Source organism: Caloenas nicobarica, chromosome 5 (assembly GCF_036013445.1).
Source record: "Caloenas nicobarica isolate bCalNic1 chromosome 5, bCalNic1.hap1, whole genome shotgun sequence".
Taxonomy (NCBI): Eukaryota; Metazoa; Chordata; class Aves; order Columbiformes; family Columbidae; genus Caloenas; species Caloenas nicobarica.
The window spans coordinates 28850516-28870181 of NC_088249.1; the positions used below are offsets into that span (position 1 = coordinate 28850516).

Consider the following 19666-nt stretch of genomic DNA (forward strand, 5'->3'; position numbering starts at 1 on the left):
AATCCCGTGCCGGGCGGAGCGCCATGGATGCCGCTGGCTGCCGCCTGCTGCGGGGCTCGGGCTGCTGCCGCTGCCTCCTCGCCTCTCCCGCTGTTTCCCCGCGGCGCTGAGGAGGGGTCGGTTCCGGCGAGCAGGCTCCGGGGGAGGTTGAGGTGAGCGGCGGGGGCGGTGCGGGGCCGCTTCGGCTGGCGCTGGAGTGACGGCGCCTTTCCTGAGCCGCCAGGCCGGGTCACCCTGCGAGGCCTGCGGCTCGCCAGGAACTCGAGCGTCGCTGCCCGGGCCTGGCGGGTCGGTGTCGGCAGGCCTGGAGGGAGCGGGCCAGGAGGCCCGGCTGCGGGCCGGGACCCTGGGCGAGGGCGGCGGTGAGTGCCGTAAAATTTCGCTGTGGGGGCTGAGGGGCAGAGCGGGGCGGCGCTGCCGGGGAGCCCCTCACGCCGCCGGCTGGCCTGTGCGCGGGGGAGGGGGGAGGCGGTGCGAGGGCTCCCCTGCCCCGGGAGGCCGGGTGTGGGGAGCGGGCCCCAGATCGCCGTGCGCTGGCCTGGGGCCCGTGTGTGTGTGTGTGTGTGTTTGTGTGTAGGCCTGGGCGGTGGGGGATGAGTTCAGCTGCGGCCTGGCCCCTTTTCTGACGCGGCCCTCCCGGGAGCCCCGGCCTCTTACTCTGCTCTGTTTTCTGCTCGGCGGTTCGTTTCTGTCTGGTTAGAGCCCGTCTGGGGTGGAAGAACGGCAGGTGTCTGTGTTGAACTTACCCCACTTTCACTCTATTTTGTTATTTATGTTGCCTTCACCCTTTCCCCCGCTTCTCCCGCCCTCCTCCCCCCGAAGTTAATCATTTAGTCGCGGTAGGGAGATGTGCTATACCTACAATATGATCCCACTTGTACTGGCTGAAAGTAGTTTTGTTTAGTCTCGGAACAGGAAATACAGTCTGTAAGCAGCTCGGAGGATCACAGCCATTGTTTAAAGTACAGAACATGAATTTGGTAACGCTTGAATTGCTTTTTGCAGCACGACTGCAGCAATAACAAAAATATATAAGTGGCAAGCAGTAATTGAGTGATCTGTAATGTCGTTATGGCCCTAAATTATAAACAAATAATATCTGTCACACTGTTGTCACATCTTTGAGTTGGAAGATGTAGTGAAACAGCACTACTGATTCGGTGTACGTTTCTGCATATAGTACCAATTTCTGATTCTCTTTTGGAGATTTGCCCTTGGTGGAGTTATTTTTTAACTATTAAGTCATTGGCAGCAAGTAAACAAGTAGGCAGACTTTGTCCAGATCGAGCTTCACTCCCCCCTGCCCCAATTTGTGGGGACACTGTCTAGCATCTCATATTTACATATGAGTTTGGTAAACGAATTCTTTTTTTATAAGCTATATTCTAAAAATAGCCAATTTTTTTCTTGTATGTTTAATTTGGAGAGAATGGCTTGTAACATTTGTTTTAGTTTTTATATGAGAACAGTTATGTTTGCCCTGTTCTTAGGCATGAGAGGTGACTTTGACTATTTGTTAGTAAAACACAAAGTAAAAAGCAAGCACATAGGTCAAAAGTATCTCTTAACATTTTTAAGGGACTTTTTTGGTTTTCAGCTTGCATGTACAGCTATGGCATTGGGCCAACAAATAATGTTGTTTTCCTTATATGTACATGAATTATTTGAATTATTCACTGCATTTTTTAAAGCCATGATTTTAGATACACTTTTTTTCTAAAAAAAATCCAAACCAACAAACACACAAATTTTGAAAATTGAAGTGATTCTTAAATTGTCTTTTTTATTCTTTGACTTAAAAAGCTTATTTTCCTTATGTTCAAATCCTATTTTAAAAGATGAAGGATTAATAAAACTTCTGCGAAGAATCTCTAAGTCTTCAGTTGTACATCTCAATCTTTTTGTTTTGTGGATTTGTATTTAAAATGTGAAATTTGATGTCTCTATTTGAATACTTTATTGAGGAGATAATCCATCTTTCGGAAAGTTGGACACTAATAAAATGATACTAAAGGAAAGGGGGTAGGCAAGACAACAGTGTTAGTCCTTATATTAGCTTTGAGAATATACAAAAGGGTTAAGGTTAGTTTTTCTACTTAAGTTTTAATTTTGAGTTAGGCTGTAAATAACAGTAGGCTCTAAGTCTTGCTGGATTGTCAGCTGGTACTAGAAATTTATTTCCGATGAAACAGAACAAACTCATTCCCACTTACTCACATATAAAGCTTGAAAGAAATAATTGCTGGTCAAATATGTGGAATTTTTCTTAATGTCAGCTCAAAAATATGCCATACATTATAGAGAGGAGCAAATCCAAAAGGTTTAAAGACAGGATTGTGATGATTTTTTTTTTTTTTCTTTTTCCAGGTGAAAACTGCAAAAGCCTGGGGCTGGCTGAAGAGAGCCATTAATTGTGCTCAAGTTAGTCTGTCTTGAACAATTAAAGGATATTTTTGGTACTTTTAAATTTAAGCGAGGTGGAATTTTTTTTGTTTTTTTAAAAGAAAGAACCATGGCAGATGTGGACCCAGACACATTGCTGGAATGGCTGCAGATGGGGCAGGGCGATGAAAGGGATATGCAGCTAATAGCATTGGAACAGCTATGCATGCTACTTCTGATGTCAGACAACGTGGATCGCTGTTTTGAAACGTGAGTAGTTTTGGCTTTCGTTTACAGAATGTTGTTTTCCTCTCTTGATAGCTGTGTATAACATTTAACATTCCTAGAAGCTTTCAGCCTCAGAAGTGTTTTTACAGATTGAATCGCAGTGTAGATCACTGAAATTAAGAATTTCTGTTAATGTTGTGTGAAGTGCTGTTGCCTGATTAAAAATGTAGTGTCGTGTGGGTGATCTGCAGTGCCCCTTCGGACACATGATCTGATTGTTTAATTTAAAGAAATGTATTCGAAGTTGCAGTGCGGAACTGTTTGAGTTGTTCCGTTTGGGTTTTTTAATGGTAGAAAAAACTTCTTTTTACGTTAAAACTATAATGATCACCTAGATGTGTTCAAGCATCCATAGTCTTGCAACACTTTTCTCAAGAGATATAGTAGCTTTTTCTGAGCTCTGTAAATCCAAACAAAAATCACAAATATTAACCACTGCTCACACAAATATTTTGCCCCTTCTTTGAAGAATTGCTGTTCATGCCACCCTCCTTCTCGGCTGCATTTGTACGCTTCATATAGGTCAGTCCCTGGTCTCGCTCCTTTATGTATTTCTCACAGCACAAAATGCTGATGTAACCACTTCTGTTATTTAATAGTGTTGCTGTACATGTGTTACGCTGCTTCCTGTGAGGGCCCACCAGTAGTATGGAAAGGGAGGTAGCAAAAGTGTAAACAATCACAACTTTTAAATCTGACTTTCCTTACATTTTTTGGTGCCTTGTTTGTTTGTTTGGTCTCTCTAGTTCATATTTTGATGCTTTTGCATGTTCTTCTTTTCTATCTTTTTTTCATTACTTTCACTTTCCTTTGCATCTTTGAGTATGGCTACTGTCTTTCTGAGACATCCTTCTTCTTAGGAGCATGGGTACAGAAGCATTTAAGAAGGTGACTGTTTTGTTTAGGGCTATAAAACTAAACGTTGCAACAGAGAACAGTTTTCAGGCTTGTCTCTTAAAAGCTGTTAGTCTTTCATGACTACTTTTATTACAGAAAGTGGAAAATTCAAACATCTCTAAAATTTGGATTGATAGTAGTTACATAACTGTGGACACGGTTTTATACACTGCTTTCGAATTTGAAATTGCCTGATCTTGGCCTTGGCGGGCTTACAGGTAACATGTTGACTTGAAAGAGACTTGCTGTAGGGAAGTCGAATGCATCTCCCTATCTGTCCCTCATTGCACTGTTGCTGGTGGAGCACTATGTTTTCAGCCTCAGAAGAGGTGATTTCCTGACTTAATTTGCTGCTGTAGAAAATAATTTTATAGTTAAGAATGAACTTTTCTGACAAATCTGTGTGAACTTCCTGCTTCAGTATATTCGGTGTGGAACAGAAGCAGGAAGTTTGGCCATAAGCATTTTCAAGGATATCTTCAGGGTATTTTGGAATCAGGACTGAAATACCAACTTTTGAAGTATAAACGAATTGTGTGTTTTTATGGATTTTATTTAGAACAGACTTATGTCTCAATATAAATGAATTAAATAGTTATTGCAGTGTTGTGGTTTTAAAATCAGGTTTTATGTCTGAAAGAAGAAACTTTTAAAATACCATTTGGCATTTTAATTTTTGTTTTGAGCCTTGATATAATTTAATTTTACTGTGTTTCCGAGTTGTTGATCTCTTTTGCTGCTGTAAGCTTCCCTCAAAGACAGATGAGAATAAAGTGTAAATTGGGAAAAAGTTATCAAGGTTCCTTGCCTGTTCAAGTGATTTTACAGTAAAGTTGAAGCTGCTACTTTTAATTGGCACCATGAATACACTGAAGGTATGGTTCCACAGCTGACATAGTAGCTCATTACCTTCAGAAGGGAGAGCAACATCGTCCCATTAATCACTCACCAGTTTTATTCCTTCCAACCATATTCTTGCTTCATGCCAGCATCAGGCCTTACAGGACTCCTCTAGTTCCCTGAAAGAGCAAGCTGCTCTTGAAACCCACTGAAGAAGTTGGCTGGGTTTTTTGAAACTCTCTGTAAGAAACAGATGATGTCTTGAAAGTATTTTTAAAAGATTTCCAAATGACAGTTCAAGTAGCCAGAACCCAAACTTGAGTAGTCATGTGCTGAGGGAGGGTAACTAAAACAATCTTTGATAATATTTTAAAGTTGTTTTTCGGCAATGTTTGTAAAGGACTTATTGCTTGTCTAAATAGGAGATTTACCATGTGACGGAAGCGTTGCCAAACACATTTTTCAGGAACTAATTTTGAAAATGGTTTCAGTGTATGCCTGTTTTTTAATGTGGACCTTTTTTTTTCTCTCAGTAAGAGCATCAACCTCTAGACTTCACAACATTTTTTCTTCTGTTAAGGAAGAAGAGAATTCCCTAATTTTTCCCTGCTGTGGAGATGTTATTTCAAGATCTTGGAATTGTTTATTGCTATTAATTATGTTGACTAAGAAAACTTAAAGAAAATTTTTCATTTGTGGAATCCAACAACTGAAACATGGAAGGTGGAATCTTAATTTGTTGGAGAATAAAATATGATGTTTTTCAGGGATCAGTCACTGTGACTTTAAGTATTAGTCCACTTTTACATAAGAAATTATTTGCTCATATGATGTAAATTAAGAAAAAGCTCATCATTTTAGTGAAGTACATGTGGTGATATAAGGCTGCATATGGTGAGAACTGGCAAAGCTATGAAACAGACACATGAAAAATATTGACATGAATGCTATGCTTTTTCCCTAAAAGCACAACACTGTTTTCAGACTGAAATGTTAAGGAGTTAAGGGCAATACACTTAGCAAAGAAAGATGACAAACTTGGGTGAGGAGGGAGTGGGTAATATTGAAATGATAGATTCAAAATCTTGCGCTTCATTATTGCCGTAAAGTAATAGGGTTATGTGGTATGGTAATAGTATATTGTAAAGCTAATAATTTGTTTCTGTAGAAGAGTAATAGATATTGAAACTAGTGTTTCAGATCAAATCAGAAAAATGGAAGTAGGCACAAATCTATGGTGGTGTATTTCGGAGCATTCCAGCAAAGTTCTGGCAGTATCGCAAGAGATTGCGGGGTATGCAGCCAATAACAGGTAGTGATGCCAAATAACTGACGTTTCTTTACTTCTCCACAGATTTACATATTACATCTGATTAAATTATTTTTAGTGTTACTCATGTTAGCATTACAAAGATCAGCGGCATATTCATCTTCTGGTGATGATGAGTCACAGACACTGTTCGTCACTTGACATGAAGAATGGCTAGCATTTTACCAGCAGCAGAAGCCTGTGGCTTGAACTACAGAAGCTTAAGTGAACAGAAATGGTTCTGTTAAGTGGTGGAATTGGAGTAAAATAGTTCAACTTGTTGTGATTATAAGTGTTAATCCCACTGTTAAACTGTGTGCTATTAAGTCAACTTTAACAGGAGTTTAAGTATGCATTTTATATAAACATAATTGAAATGAAATTTTTAGTGTTTAAATTGTTATAGGTAATTTCGAAGACGGTGTAGAAGCTGTTAGTTACAATCCCACATTATTAATACAGCCCTTTTCCACATAGGTGTTTCAGTTTATCATTTTTCACCCTGATTGTTTCACTCTGGTGAAATAAAACGAGAGCTCCTCAGATCCGGGCTTTGTGTTGATATTTTCTTTCCCTATTGGCCAGGGTAGAAGTATTTAGCAAGGAAGATGTTATTTAATTATTTTCCTTAACTGCAAAGAAAACTTGTAGAACAAGGCAGTTGTATAACAAGTAAAGTAAAATCTGAGTAAAATATTTTCTTCACTGGATGGATGAAATAGACCTCACTAATGCTCAGAAAGAGAAAGCAAGCATATCTTCCCCTTTGACTGTGCCCTAAGTCACCTCTGTATATTTAGCGTTAACAGATTTGGTCAGCAAAGAATTATCAAGAGTTATCAGCTTATTTGACAAATAAAACCAAAAATTATACAGAGGATCAGAATGTAGGGTTCTAATGTGTAAACCAGAAATCTGTCAGTTTATTTTTAGATCAAATATGTTTATTTCAATTTACAGTAAACCTTGTTCTTTCCTAAGTATATGTTCACTAGGGAAGAAATATATTTGTTAACATGTAATAACAAGTGTAAGAAGAAATTCTAGTGAACGAAGGACTGTTGATGTGAGCTAGTGAGACTGTGGTAGAATTATGTGGAATGGTTTAGCTTTACCTCCACCTGATTGCTTAAAACTACAGGCTCCTGTGTTTATCAGGATTGTGTAACTCCAGTAAATCAAAATTAGATATATGGAGAAAACCAATTTGTCTTGTAGAGATAGGGACAGGAATCCCAAGTGGTGTTTTTCAGGCCTATTTTTAAAGTTTGGGCTGACTTTCAAAACATCTTTGTAATTCAGATAGTGGTAAAGTGCCCTTTAACAGATCCGTTATAACAATGGTGGTTAAACTAGCAGTCTGGGAGGGCAGTACAATCCATATAGAGTTGGTTTTATTTTGTGTGTCCTGCAGATTTGCTCATTTTTTTTCTTTTAAGAAGAAAAAAAAAGTCACGCCGTTATTTCAGTTTTGTGCTGGAGTGCAGCCCTAAGTAAATTAGGATAAGTATTGCTGTTAACAACAGACTACAGTTTTCGTTATTTTAAACCATGGAAAACATATATTCTTAGTGAATTATTGGTTAGGACTAATGCAGACATCTCACTCATTAAATGAAATTTTGTAGGCCTTACAATTGCAAGACTCATGTGATTCCTACTAATGCTTTTTGCCTTTTAATGAAGGCAGAGGATGTGGCAGCAGTGAAATGCCAGCACTGGAGTCATTCACTCTGTGGGCTCCAGTACAGTGGGATCTTACACAAGCTAAAGAGTGCTGCCCTGAGATGGAAGTGGGGGTGTGTACTGTATTTTTTAGGGGGCTGTCTTGTTACAACATAATGTTTAGAACTATTTCTGGTTTCTATGGCTGTTTTTTGTTGTTGTTGGGTAGTTGGGTTTTTTGCAGTGGTAAGAGTTTTAACACACCGAAGTCTTTCTGGTTGCTGTTTGTAAAATAGGAATGATGGCCTTATTGTCACGGGTATTATGGAGGTTAATTAGCCTCGTCAAGTCATTTTGGGAATCTTAATGGTTGCAAAGGCCGGAAGGGAAGATGAGGTCATCTAAATTGACATCCTCTCTTCTGTTGTAGCCTTCTGTATCTTACCTGGTTGTTACTGAATTGAGCATTTTGTTTTATACAGCCGTGATGTATAGGTAATGCTTCCAGTAGGGCATCCTAGCTAATTTTACCTGCTGTTTCACTATTTAATCTACTGTCTATTTGTCTTTGTCGTTGAAGTTTGCTTGTCCTTTTCCATATGAATTGGCTGGACTGCTGCATTCTGTGGCAGGCAGTCAGTCCACCTTTTCCTATTGGATCAAAAGCCAATACTGTGCTTACTGTGAATGTACTTGGACACAAGGATCTCATCACCTCTTGATTTCTCCCTCCCCCCATTCTTCAGTTTCCAAGTTTTTCAGAAATATTTTCCAGACTTGCCTTTGTCCATGGTCTTTATAGTAGTACATTTAACTTACTGTTACCAGCTATACATCCCAGATTTAGCTAAATGTTTCCAAAACATTGTACAGGAAGTGTGGTTTTAGTTCTTTATCTTCAGAGTTGCTTTCCAGGGTATGATTGCTTGCTTCTTAGGCATGGCTTGATGTATTACCTAGATCTGTAACTTGGCATTTGTGCGTGTTAAAACACATTTTGTTTAAATGAACCCATGCCTCTGAGTAGTCCAGACAGTTCTGTATAACTCATCACACTGTCTTTGTCACTATTTGCTAGTCTGCATTTTTTTTCCATTTTTTTCCAGTAGTATCATCAAGTATCTTTGGTCTTGTTCAGGGTTTTGTGTGTGGGATAAAATTGAAATTATTCTTGCAAGTACTATGGAAAAGATGGGTTCAGAATTTTAAGGCAGTGAGTTAATGACCTTTTGAAGGATTCCATCTTCTAATAGATTGGACGAGACCAATAATAAAATAGCTATTAGCGGAATTTCAAATATTGGGCATCCTTTATTGAATGATTGTACTAGTCAAATTCTTTTAAAGATTGGCCTCTTATGAAGAGGCTGTGGAAGAGGCATAGACAGTGTAGATGTTCAGTAGATTGGTAATGTGGAAATGAAGTTTTCTTGTTTAAGTCAGTTCTCTTTTTGAGCACTTGGAAACCCAGCAGAAGCTACTGGGGAGATGCACATGTTTAGACGCACCTACAAAATCATACTTTTTGTTTTAATTGCTTATTTAGTTTTGAAACATGTACAAATGTAATGTATGCTCAAACCATTATCTGTGTGCACAACTGAGGTTATTACTAGTGGAAATCATAGGCAGAAATATATGTAGTTTCAAGTTCTTTAATTTATTCATCTATTGTGGACCAAGTTTCTGCAAAATATTTACAAAATTCTGGAGACTGGAGAACAAACATATGTGGAATTACTACCCTGAGGCATGGCATGTATTTTATAAGATACTGAAAAATGCAAAAGGCAGCCTGACACATCCTTTGTAAATTCAAGAGCAAAGCTAAAAATAATTTATTTAGAAATTTGGAAATTATCCTGCAGAAGCTGTTTCTTCTTGTGCATTTTTTCATTTCATTTTACACAACTGATATTTATTGAATGTGTAAGTGAATACTTAGATGATATGTTCTCTCCTAATAGTGGACTCTTGGAAGAGGGTTCAGCTGTCTGTTCTTTATTTAGCTAAAAGGAAGTTTGAAAGTGTTTCTAAATGTCAAATTTGCTTTCTAAATTAATTTATTCTATTTTCTGAATAGAGTTTCTGCTGGAATAGATACAGGATTGAGTTGTTAATTTTCTGGCTTTATTTTATTGGCCTGAGCTGTGATTGCAGGTAAGGGCAGAGAGATTCAGAGTTGTAAAAGTTTAGTATGTTATAATTGTGGTAAAATTCCTAAATTAGCAGTTCATTTTTAGTCATTCAGTTAATTTGGTCGTACCTTTAAAATATAGTGTGGTATATCTGAAGTCTTATACATAAGTGGATGGTTTTTGGCCTTTATTTGTTCTGTAACAGAATCGTAAGAAAACAGTGTACAATATGTTTTGGAAATGGTTCCAGAAGAACACAAACAGGCAATGCAGGTGTGCAGGGGGTTCTCTTGTGGATGATCTTGGTTACTCTGCTGATGTTTTTGATTCCTATGTGGAAACGAAATGGTATTTCAGCAAAAGAAACAATGAGAGAAAGTCTGAGATCTCCTCTCATAGAAAGAGCTACACAAAGGAAAAACAATCATTAATCAAAAATAAGTTGGTGTTACTATTGCTTTGAGAACAAATCAGTTGTGCAGGTTGTATTTTCTTTGAAGCTTTACAGTTGCCTGACACATTCTTGTAAATATTTAACTGGTATATTTTTCCTCAGAAACAGTTACTAATGAGGTTTGAATTCAGTATTTTAATTTTTAGTTACTTAAAATTATTGCGTATTAAATAATTATTAAATAGTGTAGGCACATGTAATTCCTTATTTTCCCACTTGTCCCAGCAGATGGTTTGCATTAAAGACCCAGCACAAGTGCTGGCAGGGAGCTGAGCTTGGTTTTCTGCCACAAGTCACATGCCTTGGAGCCGGCGGCTGCAGCCCGAGGCTTTGTCACATGGTGGGGGCTCTGGAGCCGGGTAACACACCCTAGTGCCAGCAGCATTTGTGCTACCCATTTTGGGGATGAGGTGGGGTTGCCTTTTTTCCTTATGTTGGCGTTTAACACAATGATGGTCTTTACCATTATGGTTGCTGTTTTGGCTGAGGCTTATAAGTGCATTTAAAATATGAAATGTAATTGTAGAAAAGACTTTACAGTGCCTGTTTTTACTTCCTTGGTATCTTTTTACACTGGCAAGCTGTAAAATCAGGTGAGTCACTTCATTTGAGTTTGCGAGCTTAGCGCTAGCAGGAGCTTACTGCTGTAGCTATTTAAGAAGTTTGCATCCCTATGGATACTCCTGTTCCTAAAGTGGGGACCACGAGGGGGAAGGAGAGATTCAGAGTTACGCTGATTATAATGCTGTAAAAGCTGTAGTAATATAATTGTATTGATAAATTTCCCTAGCCTTTCTTGAGATCACTTTCTAAACATCACAATCATATTGATTTTTAGATCAATTTTACATTCTTCCTCTGCAGAACATTTATTACAGAATTCATGTATTATGGTTTTTACAATCTAATAAACTCATTTTAACACTGAAAGCATGAATATTTTTTAATAGAAATCATGCAGAATCAGCATTTTTTTGTGTGGTTTAGTTCTTGATGTCACTACAGGGAACAGAGAATGTTCTAATACCCTAATCCTAATGGGTTAGGTTATAAAGGGTAAATATTGGTACCGAATAGCACTTTTTTCAGACCTTTTAAAAACTGTATTTTGCAAACCTGTCTTCTAGTAAGATCTTGGAAACATAGTGGGTGGAAGACTCACAAGACAGTAAGTAGCAGAAGCTCTTACCCTGGGAGTACAGCAATGGAGCTGGGTAGACATCTAGAACTGAGACATTTTAAGTAATTAGCAAGAGCTGTGGTGTTGGTTGCAGAATAACCTCATTAACTCACTAAAGTCAGTCTTTTGCTAAGGAGTAACACAGAGTAACCTCATTAATTCACTAAGTAGGTCCCTAATCACTCTACTTGAGAGGACTCCCTTGAAGTATTAGGTTGGTGCAATAGTAATTGCAGTTTTGGACTGTGAATTTTAAATCACTATCACTAGGCTCAAACACATCTTTATTAATCAAAATAGGAACCATTGCCATCAACATGTTTGCCAATGAGAAATAAGTTAGTTTATTCCTGTAGTGTAAAAATCCATGCTTTGGGATTCAACGAACTCTTGGAAAGCATTTTCTGCATCCTGCTGGTTGTGGAAGCATTTTCCCTGCAAAAAGTTTTCAATATGCTTGAAGAAGTAGTAGTCGATTGGTGAGAGGTCAGGTGAATATTGTGGATGAGGCAGAACTTTGTAGCCCAACTTGTTCAACTTTGGAAGCGTTGGTTATGTGATCTGTGGTTGGGCGTTGTTGTGGAGGAGAACTGGGATCTTTCTGTTGACCAGTGCTGGCTGCAGGTGTTGCAGATTTTGGTGCGTCTCATCAATTTGCTGAGCAGACTTCTCAGATGTAATGGTTTTGTTGGGATTCAGAAAGCTGTAGTGGATCAGACTGGAAGCAGACCACCAAACAGGGACCATGACTTTTTTTGGTGCAAGTTGGCTTTGGGAAGTGCTTTGGAGGTTCTTCTTGGTCCAACCACTGAGCTGGTCGTTCCCGGTTGTCATATGAATCCACTTGTTGTCACACATCACAATCTGATCGAGAAATGGTTCATTGTTGCATAGAAGAAGAGAAGGCACTTCAAAACGGAGACTGTTTTTGTTTGATTTTCGGTCAGCTCAAGAGGCACCCACTTATCAAACTTTTTCACCTTTCCAATTTGCTTCAAATGCTGAACAACTGTAGAATGGTCGACGTTGAGTTCTTCGGCAGCTTCTCATGCAGTTGTAAGAGGGTCGGCATCAAAATTTGCTCTCAGTTGGTGTCAGCTCCTGATCGCCGACCACTATGCTCCTCATCTTCAAGGCTCTCATCTCCTTTGCGAAAGAACCGTACTGTACGTTCACTAGCAGTTCCTGGGCCAAATGCGTTGTTGATGTTGCGAGTTGTCTCCACTGCTTTATGACCCGTTTTGAACTCGAATAAGAAAATTTGTCAAATTTGCTTTTTGTCTACCATCATTTCCATAGTCTAAAATAAACAGCAAGTAATAAGTCAGTAGCAAAAAAACGTAAAGCGAGGAAAGCACATTAAAATGTTTAACGTAACCACATTTATTTAAGAATGTATTCCAATATTGAATGGTAAATTTCAACAATGCAAAAACCGCAGTTCCTTTTGCACCAACCTAATACTTCAGGAAGTGCCCAGTGTGATGTTAATATAGCTTCTTAGAGATGAAAAAAAAAGAAATAAATTTCTTTAGTTTTCATATTCAGTAGAAGTTCCTAAATGGAAATCTAAACTTTAGAGCTACCTATTAGCCATCGTTTTCTAATTTGAAAGAGTAAAAACTTTTAAAAAATAGATATATTTTTTGTATTAAACTCACCACTATCTTTTTGTTCCAGTACAAATAGGTCATTACGAACAAAGTGATTTCCACTCCCCACAACTTTGAGGATACAGCGACAATTTTTTTTTTCTGTCACAGTTTCTTCTTTTTCTGAGATAAATTATTTGGTTTAGTTAATATATGGACTTGATGAAAGCAACATGGTGAAACCGATTTTGATACTTGGATGTTTTAAGTTTAGGAATTATGCTATTTGCTTTTTCCCTCAGTGGTAGTTGAGGCCTGCAGTGATGAAAGGTTTATTTGTGTTCTTTTCTCTTGGAAGTCAAAAGCGTCATCTTTCAGTAGAGGGGAGTGTACTAAAAGCCTAACATTAGTTGCTCTGCTGTCCTGTCAGTTTGTTCAGTGCTGTAGTTCTGCTCTCGGCCTTCCTGCTGTCCTGGCAAGTTTTGGAAGCCTTGTTTTTCCCATGTAGATGGTTTCCTAAAGGCAAGTCCAATGTGCGGCCACTGTGGTACAGGTACTCATGAAATGCTTTGCTTTACTACCCGTGTAAGTACGTTTTAGTTCTGAGCATAGTCTTAGTTGGAACAGCATTAGGGTCTGTAACACTGATGGGACCTAATTTTCTACAGCAAATATTTGAGACAGCTTTAAGTCCCTTTGATCTATTTTGGCCTGCCTAAGGAAGCAGTAAGGTGCCTAAGGTGCAGTAGTGACATGTACATAACGTGGCTTGTCTGACTTACTCTTTAGTTCTTACTGGTATTGATTGTATTTGCTTACCTGGCGCTTCATTAAAAAGAGAGGCTGGTCACAAGAAAGTGCTTGGTTGCTAGAATTGCTTCCAAGAAAGCAGTGGGTTTCTCTTCCCTGGGCTGCCTTTGTTTACATTTTAGTAATGTGCTGCCTTTACTCAGAATTGGATTGAGTGAAAACTCAGGGACTACTTTGAAAGTCCATTTGCACAATTTTGAGGTGTATTGACCATCCACTAAGTAAGGATAAGACTCTCCCTTTTCTTTAGGGGTCAGGTGCCAGAACACAGCAACCCCCAGTGGGGCTGTGAGACAGAATGGAGAGGCGTACTTAGAATCCCTGCTATATGGCTGTGGCAGTGCTGCATCTCAGCTGCCATCGGGTGCTGGTGTTCCCATCTACCCCTTCCAGTCCTTTTCTCTGGTGCTACTTACACATGCATGTTCTTGTCCCTGAGACACATAGAGCAGTTGCTCCTAGTTTAAACAACAAGAGGCCCATGTAACAGCTTAGTGGAGATTTGGGATTAGAGGATGACCTCTATAAAGCTGACCTGTGCAATTCTCTTTGTAACACAGTTATTCATAGAAAAGTTACCTACAGCATAATGATTGAAGTTCTTCAAAATGACAGCTGTACAACTTTGTGCTGTAATTATTCTAGCCACCTGTTTGAGAAGAGTGTGGCTGAAGCACTGGGGACGTGTTGGTGCACGCTGCTTCTCTGCAGCTACAGGCTCAGTCGTTGAGCCAGGCAGTGTGTGAAAGATACAACTGTCACTTTCTGTTCCCTCGCCAGCAGGAACTTGAGGGACAGTTAGGGCCTGAGTGGCCTTCTGCAGGCAAAAAGAATCTGAACTAATCTGAATTTATCTGTATGGTGTGTGTGTGTGCTTATGAATGTAATCTGTGTGCATCTGGTAAGTGTGTCTGTGTTACTAACTGTTCCTTGTCTACTGGAGCACTTGTTTGTAGTTTGCATAATGAAAGAAATACAATGATGTTTTACTACAGAATATTGGAGTTTGGATTTTTTGCTTCGTATTGAGGATGTTTTGTAAGTGTGTTAATGCCTCTATTTAGAACTCTAGCAGTCTATGTAGTTTATCTAGTTGTGTAGTAAATTTGCTTTCCCTTTATTCAGCTGCTGCTCTTGATTTTACCAAATATTCCAATGCGTGGACCAAATATTTTTGCAAAGGACGTATATTTAATTATTACACAACCAAGGTCAAAGCTGTTCTGTGACCTTGTATAATAGTATCACTTTGCTTGTAGGTTTTACATCTTCCTCTTGTTCTGAATATCATTGCTCCGAGTAAAGCAAGTAGAGCATCATTCTTACCCGGTCATTTTGCATGCGCATTCACACCAGCAATTCAGGTGGCAGTTGTGGGCATACTGACACCAGTGTGGTTCATTCCTTTGATAGCTGGAATAAAAAATTGTCTTTCTTAGAACCTCTCTATTAAAATAGCAGAAATTGCTGGTGATGGGCTGACAGTAAACTGGTAGTAACATGCTTTAAAAAGCTGTGAGGAAGTGGAATAAGGAAATCCGGTGTAATGATGCGATGTGCTAAACAGTGAATCGCAGTTGTCAACATTACTGAGATATCAAGATAAGGTGTAATAACGTGAGATGATTAGTTTGTATTCTCTTGTCTGTATCTGTCCTACTGTGCAATTATACTTTAGGTGTTCTAGGATGGAACCTTTTGTTTTTCTCTGCTAGTGCAGGGAGATTCTGATCTGTGACAAGAGCCCTCAGATGCTACAGGATGACAAATACTAATGAGTTGTATGTCGCAGGCAATGGATTAGGAGGAGATGCTAAACATTGTTAGGAACTGTTCTGGATAGGAGAAGGCAATGCGGTGAGAAGTTCAGAGCTAGTCATGAGTGAGGCTCAGTCTTGATCTACCATGTCTAATGATCACAAGACTGCAAGAAGTTCAGGTGGGGAAAAAACCCAATATTTTCAACCTGCAGGGTGTGAGGGTGTGTGCGTGGGTGTATATGTTCCTGCCTGCTTGCTTATGTGATATTAATGAAGACCAGCCAATTACATTTGTCCACAAGAGGCCCCTGATCCTGGATTCTTTCAGTATAGTTCAGCACAGGATTTTACCGTCTTCTTTCATCACAACTGCACAACTGGAATACTGCTTAAATCCTAGGAAATAATTTACATGTATGTTTTTTGTCTTGTCTCAAACTCTTAACACCCACGGATTATCTGAAGAGGCTGGCTTCTTGAGGATGTGTTTCAGAAATGCATACAAATACAACTTGATAATTCTGTTTTCATAGAATTATAAAAGGGCTGTAGCTTACCAGAGAAGCTGTTATAAATGAATAGTGAAGAACCTTGTATACTTGGCTAGCATAGTAAACAGTTTTTCTGCTGATAATGTCATTACACGTTCAATATGTTAAAGAACTATTCTGCTTAGAAACAAGTGTAGCAATGTGTTGGCCTAAAATAATATTACAGAGCAGTGGACAAGATAGTGTAGGGGTCCTGTCTAGGCAGACTAATGTACTGTGGACTGCATTGGACAAATGTGTCTTTTGTGTCTGAGAATACAACTGATGACTTGACTTTATTTTGAAAGTCAATGTCAGTGTTGCTATCATCCTCTGGGGCTTGAAAAAACAAATTGGATCTCTTTCCAGCTATGACCTCTTTGAAAAAAGCAGTAGCTGTATATGATAGATTGTTAAGGCACTGTTCATAAAACAATAATGAAAATACTTTTTGACAGTCTCACTGGCAGAGACTCAGGGCTGATAGAATCCAGGTCTGTCTGTTTTGCTTTTCTCAGAAATATTTCAGACTTCTGCACACATTTTATTGCCTGGTATGACTTTAGGGATAATAACATAATTAGTATTACCATACTATGTAGAACTTGAACTGAATTGTTTGTGTTGAGAGAGACACGAGGGGTAAGATGATGATATGGCTGTACATATTGTGTGCTAAAATAGCAAGAAGCAGCTCTCATTTGCTATTCTGGAGACTAAGACAAAAATTCTGGTTTGATTCCCCCCCCCCCCCCCCCCCCCCCCCCGCAATGTTCCTGATGATAATGTCTGAGAAAAATTAAGTTTACACTTCTATTACTTTCGGATTTGTATGAGCTTTAATGATCAAGCTTTATATTATCTTTATATGCATCATTATATGACTGATGCTTCTTCATAAACCATCCTGGTTTTCCCCTTTTTCACTACATATTTTTCTGTTACACATTGATGATACAATTTATTAGATTAGTTTATAGTTGGTCCAGAGCATTCCATTAGAAGGCTAGACTTTTTTCAACTTAGGAAACTGTTTAAATTATTTAATGAGTTCTGCATTGAAATATAATGAATTAGCTTTTAGAAAGAAAAAAATATTAAAGATAATGTGCATCACAACTGTTTAGTTTGCAGTAAATCAGAGTGTACTGGAGTGTATAGTGCATAAAATTTCATGCCACAAAGATGGTGTGTTTTGTTCTGTTTTAGTTTCAAGCCTGTGATTTCGTGTGTGTTGCTTCTTGATTTGCTGCAGGAAAATGGAGGGGAAAAAGAGCTTTGCACTTAAATTAGAGCTTCAGTGTTGGCGGGTATTTTTTCCCCTTCCTTTTTTCTCTTCGGTTTTCATTATTGTCTTTAACAAATCTTTATAAAATGCCTTTTCTACATTGTGTGGTCTAGCTCTCAACTTCCTGGTTACTAGCAATATCCAACAAAACTAAAAAAAAAAAAACCCCACCAAACAAACAAAAAGCCCCACAAAACTAATAAAAACCACACACATACACACACAAGGCCAAAACATCAACAGCAAAAAAAAAACCCCCCCCCAAACCAGAACCCCCCCCCAAACCCCCCCAAAAACCAAAACCAACCAAACAACAAAGGAAAAAAAAACCCAAACACAAAACCCACAACAAAAACCTAAAGAAAAAGAACCCTCCTCAAGCAACAAAAAAACCACCAACCAGACAAAAAACACCCCAAAACCTGAAACAAACAAACAAAAAACTAAACCTGAACTGCTAAAAGAGAAGTGTCAGTGCATAGAGCTGAAAGGTTGAAGTTGCTTGAAAGCTAGAGTTAAAATAAGATCAGTTGGTATTTTCAGAAAGGATAAATTTATTTTTTCAGAACGAGTGAAGTTATTATTACTGCTGGTTTTTTAGGAATTCAAAGTGCATTACCATAGTCTACAGAAAAAGTCTGGACAGGTGTTTATTTTGAGATCTGAGTAATTCCTGCAGGTTAAATGTATGACGAATCTTCAGTTTCTTCCGGAAACCTTATGATAAAACTTGGTTTCCTTATTGGAAGGCTGGAAATAATTCCTCTAAGTCAGAAAACAAATGTTCTAACAGCAAGTGGAGGTGGTTATTTGCTTCCGAATTGAAAAATTATGGTCTCTGACTAATGTAGCTAGAGGTTCTGGCAAAAGTTAATTTAAAAAAAACCCCAAACCCTTAAGTTTTTGCCAGTGAGCTGCGTTCTTGTGACTAGAGCATTGCTGATAACGGTGCACTGGCATTTGTGTGCTGGTGAAGAATTCAATATAAACCATAGGCTCTTAGTAACTTTGTGTTTTTGGTGTATCTGCTGGGTAACTGGCTACAATCAACAGGTGTTTTAAGGACAGGAACGCATTTCTTTCAAAATGTTGAATTTCCGTTTTCAAGTAATGCAGCCATGTTCCATTTGTGCTGTCTTTTTATAAACTGTTAAACCATAGAAAAAATGTAAATGCTAGATTTGCTAAGTGTTACTTTTAACTGCTGCTGTCTCTGGAAATCTATGAAAAATGGTTTGCTACGACTTACTAGTATTACAATGGAGACAGCGGAGCTTCTTACCTTCCACTTGGTTATACATGTGTGTGTGTGGTTTTGGTTTGTTTTGGATTTTTTTTTTTTTAGGATTTGTGTTTATTGGTAAATTGTTTTTCTTGCAATATAATGTTTGGAGAACACTGTTTATAGCAATATTTTAGTGATCTGTCTGGTCTTGCATGAAGTACAGTGTGAAAGATCCAGCACTGGAACAGGTAGCACTGTCTGCTTTAAATTTTATCTGCTGAAATGCTTCTTGTGTCATTGTATGGTAGTCGTCTAATAATGAGTACAAATTTCAGCCTTTTTTTCTAGTGGATAATGTCTTTAAAATGCAGAGTTACTGTGTAAACTCTTCTTAAGAAAAATGTGCACTTAAATAGCGAATTTCTTAAGAACAGAGAGTATAGGCTAGATAGGCTAATATAAGTATTAAATATGTAATTTAGCTTTATTGAAGCTTTACTGATCAATTTATGTCATGAAGGATTATTGGGTAATGTATTTATTTGTCAGGCAGTATTGTTTAATTACTTCAGAAAGCATGGCCAGATCTTTAAGGAAACTATTAGCATTCTGCTGTCGCGGGATTTGTGTCTTTGCTGGTGCAAACCAGGTGGGAAGCTGAGTGACCTCTGGGTTACTCTTCAGAATGATTTGACAACGAGTGCTTTACCTGTTTTCCAGACCAAAAAGCATGCTCTTATTTTTGTTCTTTAGGCTACCTTTTCCAGACCATACCCCTAGTTCAAGAAGAAATTGCAGTATCTTCTTCCCGTAGATTTAGTTCTGATCTCCCCCATCTAGGGATGAGATACGCAGTTATTTCAACTAGTGTCACAACATATATCCCCTTCACTTAATTCCCCCCCACCTTGGAAGTTGTCTACCACTGTGGTGAACAATCATTATAATAATTTGTTTGTTGCTGAGTAAGTATGGTATTGGAAGATAAATTCTTCTCAAGTATAGCTCCACATCTTAGAACTTTTGATCCAAATCCATCTTAACCACAGCTGCCATAATAGTGAAAAGCATTATTATGACCATCCATTTTGGTTTGAATCTTATTATGTCAGAGGGATAGAAGGATCGTTGCAGCTTGCTTATTTTGTTAGGAAGTTGTGGGGGTGTTCTTGACTATCCTTACATATGGAAATGAGGCTAACAATAAAGAGGACAGCCAGAGGCTACTGAGGCATGGGTACGAAGAAAAAATGCAATAGAAGCAAGCTAAATGAATTAAATATGTTTTAAGTGTGGTTAGGGAGAAAG

The 19666-nt window shown here is 38.5% G+C and overlaps 1 protein-coding gene across 13 annotated transcripts in view; it reads left to right on the forward strand.

The window, feature by feature from the left end:
- HECTD1 (HECT domain E3 ubiquitin protein ligase 1) overlaps nt 1-19666 on the forward strand; it is a 64850-nt gene continuing 45184 nt past the window's right edge. For 10 of the 13 annotated variants that reach the window (XM_065635140.1, XM_065635142.1, XM_065635139.1 and 7 more), the window contains exons 1-2: nt 1-152; nt 2368-2652. In XM_065635140.1, coding sequence (XP_065491212.1) covers nt 2513-2652 — 140 coding nt within the window. In that variant the 5' untranslated portion in view covers nt 1-152; nt 2368-2512. Of the gene's footprint in view, nt 153-210; nt 363-2367; nt 2653-19666 lie in introns of those variants that run through there. The other 3 variants (XM_065635130.1, XM_065635131.1, XM_065635129.1) reach the window with 3 other exon arrangements.